Source organism: Cynoglossus semilaevis, chromosome 2, assembly GCF_000523025.1.
Source record: "Cynoglossus semilaevis isolate Cse_v1.0 chromosome 2, Cse_v1.0, whole genome shotgun sequence".
NCBI classification, from domain to species: Eukaryota; Metazoa; Chordata; class Actinopteri; order Pleuronectiformes; family Cynoglossidae; genus Cynoglossus; species Cynoglossus semilaevis.
The window spans coordinates 5377163-5383829 of NC_024308.1; the positions used below are offsets into that span (position 1 = coordinate 5377163).

General features: G+C 40.2%; 1 protein-coding gene and 1 long non-coding RNA gene across 2 annotated transcripts; one reads left to right on the top strand and one right to left on the bottom strand.

Moving 5' to 3' along the window:
- Positions 1 to 353: 353 nt before the first annotated feature.
- Positions 354 to 6475, bottom strand: LOC103394879 (long-chain-fatty-acid--CoA ligase ACSBG2-like). Its single transcript, XM_008332337.3, has 13 exons — positions 5992 to 6475; positions 5338 to 5588; positions 5014 to 5102; positions 4461 to 4581; positions 3929 to 4009; positions 3690 to 3839; positions 2829 to 3005; positions 2400 to 2581; positions 1992 to 2234; positions 1688 to 1905; positions 1468 to 1607; positions 806 to 1052; positions 354 to 673 (listed from the first exon to the last, which is right to left on the bottom strand). Coding segments are annotated over exons 1-13 (2007 nt in total). The 5' UTR covers positions 5993 to 6475; the 3' UTR covers positions 354 to 566.
- Positions 3739 to 5086, top strand: LOC112488630 (uncharacterized). Its single transcript, XR_003052924.1, has 3 exons — positions 3739 to 3867; positions 3958 to 4040; positions 4953 to 5086. It is a non-coding gene; the product is annotated as an uncharacterized LOC112488630 (long non-coding RNA).
- Positions 6476 to 6667: the final 192 nt, after the last annotated feature.

Here is a 6667-nt window from a genome sequence, read left to right on the forward strand (position 1 = left end):
TGCACAGGATTGTACTAGTGCAATCACAGTGCCTTCACTGTCTTAACTGTCCACTGCTTGATTTGTAATAGTTTCAGTTCGTTCAAACCTTTCAAACTTGTGTTTTTTTGTTTTTTATTATGTTGTATGTTAATGTAGTGGAGCCCAAACCCTGGGTCCTGGGCACATGGTGGGCTACGTTTGTTATGTTGTTTCATCCACAGATGGTTTCTGAGGTGGATGAAGACATCATGCTCTAGACGGTGCAGAGGAAATACTTGCAGCAAGATACTAGTAAAGTTCTTCCAGGTAAAACAATTAATTATTCCAGAAAATCCTTCATGTTAATCAATAACAAGCACTGACGCTGCATGTGTTTTGCACATTTCTTTATTTGAAGCACAAAGAAAGACGACGTATATTCAATATAAATTCCATTTCTAGTATTAGAGAAACACAGATGCTGCGTCTGTCAGCTCGTTGAGCTTCATTCACATGCAGAAATTTTTCGTACAACAAAACAAATCCATTCATCTGCACAATTGTTTTGCGGTCTGCACTCTCTCTATTTCAGAGGCCGTACTTCGTCAAAGTTGGGCAGACTGGGTGTTGATGCGTACATTTTTCATCATTTCCTCAATCTTGTCTTTGTACATGTTCATCACCACCGGACGCTTCAGTTTCATGGTAGGGCCTGTGGAACAAGTAAAGAACTCACCGTTAACCAACGAGGACAGGTCAAGAAGTAACTAAAAAAACATCACTGTGACCAAACACAATGATAAAGACCGATGTCTGTCTACTGCTGTGGACACGTCCCACTCACCCAGTTCTCCACCAATCATGGAGAAGTCATGATCCAGAATGGTCCACTTCTGGATGCGTTGGGCATTAGACGTGGCCTTCTCGTTGACTCTGTTGATTCCCTCCTGAATGGCCTTGTTCACGGCCTGGTCTCGACCTCCTGCGATCTCTGAAACCTTTGTGGCGTTGCTGCCGAAGCTCCTACAAAACTGCACGGCCTCTGGAGTCAGATCGTCCTCTGGTTCTCCAGACTCTGCGTTAACCTGGCACTGTAGAGACAGGAACATGAAAACACCGAGGACGTTTTTTTCTCTATATATAAAGCACTCACATTTGCTCTATGTCCTTTTGGCCGCTAGATGGCAGTATTGGATATAAAACGCGATAGAAACTCCTCCGCTTCTGCTATTCCTAAAAGGACTTCGCCCCGAAACTGACATAAAATATCACGTTGGAAATATTACTTACTGGTTTATGAAGCAATATTACTACAAATACACATTGAAAAGTATTTTTTGTTGCATAGTACTCAGCTGTTGGTTTGTATGTCTCCAGATGTATTTATTTATATTTATAATATATTGCATTATAAGATGAACTGCTGCTTTTGTTTTTGTAAATCTCTTCTTGTGCACAGTGATGTTGCTCAGTGGTTGCAAGTAAAATAATAATCTGTGCTTTTACCTTAACAGTGAGCAGCATGGACAGAAACTTCTTCCTGTCTCCAATCAACATGGCGTTGCTGATCAGTGGCACTACCTCTTTGACTGCATCCTCGATGGGAACTGGAGGGATGTTTTCTCCTCCTGCTGTGATGATCAGCTCTGAAATTAAAATATCGTTACAGCCCAGTAACTCATATAAAACTCTGTAAGAGAGTTTGGAAGAAATAAGAATTAAACACCTTTAATTCTTCCGGTGATGTAGAGGAATCCGTTCCTGTCCTGTTTGCCCAGGTCACCTGAGTGCAGCCAGCCGTCTGCATCCACGGCCTCCTGTGTCATCTTAGCCATGTTGAGGTAACCCATGAAGACGTGTCGACCCCAGAAGCAGATTTCACCGATTCCCTCCTGGTCTGGGTTATAAAGCTTGGTCTTGCAGCCTGGGATCTCCTTACCACAGCTTTAGGCAAACATGTTTTCAGGATTACTACCTCCAGACTGAACGTACGAGAGTTTTTGTTGTTTATAATGGAAATTAAAATGTACCTGGTGATTCTGAAGGCAGTGGGGATTGAAATAGTATGAGGTCCGGAACATTCACTCATGCCGTACAGCTCGTATAGTGGGATATCCAGACTGAGGAAGAACTCCAGGGTGTCTCTGGAGATGGGTGCCGCTCCTGTGAAGCACTTTGTGCAGCGGTCCAGGCCCAGGGCACTTCGCACTCTTTTAAATATTAGCTTCTTGGCTATGTAATACGTGATTGGTTCGTGTCTGAGAGCTCCACTTCTGAAAAAAAAAAAGTGTGACGGTAAATTCTTGATCAGATTCCATGATATCAAACAGCCTAGAAACAAACCTAAGATTTTATTAGGTCTCTTGAGAAAATCTTCACACTATCTACTGAGTCTAGATGAACATGTGAACAATAAAACAATATTTAAATTTACACACAGGTCCATCTTGATGATGTTGTTCCTCAGTCCCACTCCTTTGGCCCACGCCACCACCATCTTTGCCACCGTGCATGACCTGGCTCCTTTCGCCTTCATCTTCTCTTGCATCTTTTCCCAAACACGAGGGACCCCCAGGATGGCAGTAGGACGAGCTTCCTGTAGAGTGTTTACCAAAGACCCCTGGTATGGAGACAAAGAAACATCACTACTGAAGGCAAGTAAATACAAAAATAAATAAATAAATAAATCATGCGTGTAATTAATCATGATTAATTATGATTAATTACCACTACCAGGTTCATAACTTGTTTCCCCTGAAGAAATAACAGCATTCATCCAGCAGGGTTTTTTTCCCCTGGACCTTTAGAACCTTTCTCTTCCCTCCTGCACCCTGCTGCCCTAGGTCAGAGACCATGCCCTGATTCACCTTCAGGGCATCTGGTTGGGCGAAGTAGGTGACTGCTCCGACCTTGAGAGCGATCCAGATGTCCACCATCTGAGCTGCGATGTGGCTCAGGGGTAGGTAGCTCACAAACACCTCCTGATTCTGGTTGGCTCTGTTCAGTTTTGTGTGACGGCTGACGGAGAGTGCGGTCCAAGTCAGCTGATGGGAACAACAGAGGAACAAACTGATACATGGTCCGCATGGACACAACACAAAAACAATTTAACATGCCAGATTTTCTGTTAATAGTTAATGAGTTAATAAGGGTTGTTAACCAATCACCAGGCCCCTGACTGTAAACATGTAAACATAATATAATTAGCAGCAGTAATCCAGTAGTGGTTCTCAAAATAGAGGGCGGCACCCCTTCCGGGCACAAAACGAGGTAGCGCAGCAAGGCAAACAAATTTTTATTATTACTTTGTTATTGATTTTCAGATAACACGTCTTTTGTGTTACTTTTCAGACTGTAATTGGACTGAATTGAACTTTAATTTTTTTTTTTTACTTTTTTATTAATTGAAAAAATCTATAAAGAGTAATTGCGGTACTTAACTTTAAACTTTAAATGCTTAAATGTCATTCAAATATGTGTGGTATGTTTTTGATTACCTTGAAAAACACGATTTAGTCGTGGAAACAAATGACTAAAAGACAGTTTAGAGGCTCGTCGACCTGTACAGCATGTAGATCTGTGTAATTTGCCTATAAACAAACCATCAGCATGTTTCTTCCACTGGTGTCAGGTGACACTCTCAGAGGGGTCACCCTCCTATGACCCCCCCCCCCCCGGGGGGTGCCCCCCCCCATTACCCCCCCCCCCCCCCACCGCCTGTGACTTACATTGTCATGGCTCAGCATGACTCCTTTGGGCTGGCCTGTAGTTCCTGAGGTGTAGATGAGGGTGCAGCACTGGTTCGGTTTCTGGCTGGAGAGGATGGCATCGAGTGGAGGGTCAGGCTCGTTACGACCCAGGTCCATGAACTGCTTCCACTGAGGAACACGAAGAACGTCACTACAGGTTGTTTTATGTGCAAAATCTTTCCAAAAATGTTTTCTAGATTTCAAAGAATTCAACTTACTGTGAATGTATTTGGTCTTTTCTCTTTAGGTGTTTCTTTGTACATTATAATGGCCTTCAAGTCTGGAAGCCTGCCCTCTACCTGTGGACAACGGGAATGCGGACATAAAAAAGTAAGTTACCAGGGAAATATCAACTGTAGTCAGATACAGTACACACAAACATTGAATGGACACAAGGATAAATGTCTATTAATTTGCCAATTTATTTTTAGTGTAACATAATCATGCCTTTATTTGGATATATAGAGTAAAACACAGACAGGAAAAAAAATTCTTCAGGCTTTTATTCCCATGTGCTTTTTTATTTATCACAAAAATGTCATCAATCATTTTTAATATTTTAACTTTTAAGATTATTTTTTCCATTGTCTCCATGTACTGATTGATTGAAATTGCAGCAGAGGAATAAACCTGAAAAAAGAAAATCTAGTAACTGAAAATCTTTCCAATTATCAAATTTGACTTTTTTATTTTTGTCGTTCCTATGCATATAACACCAACTATTTCAACTATAGACACATCTGGTCTCACCTGCAGGATTTTCTGCAGCTGCTTTTGGTTCTCCACCACTAGTATGTTGGCCTTGCAGTTTGCTGCCACATACTGGCAGGCTTCAGCAGAGTTGGTGGCGTAGATGCCTACAGCGAAACCTCTGCAACACACATTCACAGTCACTCTTTGTTCCAGCCAAACAAGATAAGAGTACGTCATATAATCTTATTAATTTCTATTTTATTCAATCAAGCACAACTGAAGACACACAATGAGAAGCAGACAAGACCACAAACTCCCATCATGAAATATCGAAATGTATAAATGAAGAATTACAATGTGACAAATTTGAGGAGAAGTAGCTGCAGTAAAATGTTTTTGGTGTGGACTTTATGTCATACCTAACTCTAAGTCTCAGTCTAAACCTTTTCAAAAAGTTCAACCTTTTTTTAATCAGAGCATTTTAGATACTTTTACATCAATGAAATTGATCTGTATCTTAACCTGACTTTTAAAAATCACTATGAACAGTTTCATCGCTGGTTGATCGCCTTCAAGTCAGAAACCTGAACTCCAGTAGAAATTCACTCACCCTGCGAAAATGGCACCAAGGTCGGCGATGAACCACTCGGGAGAGTTGAAGCCTAGGATGCCGACGCCATGGTAACGCTGCAAACCAAGCTAGGCAAAACACAAACACAAATTTTTCAAATATTTTGCCTAATTAAAGAGATGGTGTTTTTTTACGTTCATTAATCATCAATTCATTTCATATTAATATCATGTTTCAGTTAAAAACATTTTTGTTTTGTGTTTTTTCGATTATTTTTTTCACCCCTTCTTTTCCCCTCTTGAAGGTGCAGCTGCAGTGGGTCCAAGCAGCTAATAATAGAGATGTGTCCTTCATTTTATTTACCTTGAGGAAGCTCTTGGCAGCAGTGCGACAGTTCTGATAGTACTCCCTGTAGCTGAGCTTCTTGTATAGCTGACCGTCCTTCCAGCTCAGAGCCGTATGTTGGCCATAGCTCTCCACAGCTGCGGCGAACAACTGGTGGACCGTCACTGGAGTCTCAGCGGCCAGACCAGACTCTCCGATCCTCAGACTTACCTCTGAGTCCCCCTGTGATGTCCACAGGTCCAGCCCCGACTTTGGGCTCTGGATGTTCACTGAAATGGTGAAGATGTCATTGAGAGGTAAGGTGGAAGAAATCGCCACACAGTCTTTAAACTTTAATACATGTGGTTGTGGTTCATGCTAAGAAATGTTTCTTTTAATAACATTTGTCTAAAATACTACAACAAAAACGTGGGGAGAAAAAAAGATGTATTATATTTTCACATTTTTAAATCTGTTCCTGTTTGTTGCGAGTGACTTTATATACTTGCGAATTTACCCTTTACATACTGTTTATATACTTGCGAATTTACCCTTTACATGGCTTTACATTTTACAGGCTGCGTGTATAGTCTAAAAAATATATATTTAAAACATGTAAAATTTCCTTTTTCTGTAATATCCTGTTCAAATAACTAAAGTATTATTGAATGTTGAATATTATTGTCAGCTCACTTGTCTTCCTGATCTCTATCACTGTTGAGTCTGTTTCTCAGTTGATGTCGTTAGTGTTGATTTGGATGGAATTCCACAGGCTGTAGTGCTGTGTTTAGTACAAAACAACATCCATCGCTTTTCATTACGCTTTCTTTTCACAGATCTGTCTAAAAATGTGAGGACAGTATGGTGTGGTGTTTGTAATGATAAAAGTGAGTTCCACTTTCATCATTTGTTCTGGAATCATGTCTCTTTTACCTTCATCTTCTTTCCCTGCCTCCTAACATTCCAAGTCACAAAACATAAAAGGATTTTTTACATGAAAGTATTTAAATACACATCAGTTGAAATATTGTCCATAGATGTAACAGTTTTTGCTGTTTGTCTAACTCTTCTGTGTTTTCTCGACCTTTTTTCCTTTACTCTTTTTTCTCTGCTTATTTGTTTTGTGAGCTTTCTATTTAAAAAGTGAATTATTGCAAATGCATTGCTGTATAAAGCAGTTTATGTTCCAATACACCTGCCATTATGTTCTGATATACATATATACATATTTTAATCAAAAATTAGTGGATTTGTATTCATTTTTGGAGCTTTATTTTTGAAGACGTTTTTAAGAAATTATTACTATATTATGTTACTTTTGACATAATATATGTCAAAAGTAACATGAGATCACCTGGAGGTTGCTTGG

Bases quoted from the DNA above. Each gene is read 5' to 3' on its own strand.
- LOC103394879 (XM_008332337.3), bottom strand. The intron at 3,006-3,689 runs GTAAGTCACAGG...TGTTCCCATCAG, and splicing joins TCATGCTGAGCCATGACAAT to CTGACTTGGACCGCACTCTC. The intron at 674-805 runs GTGAGTGGGACG...CTTGTTCCACAG, and splicing joins CATGATTGGTGGAGAACTGG to GCCCTACCATGAAACTGAAG.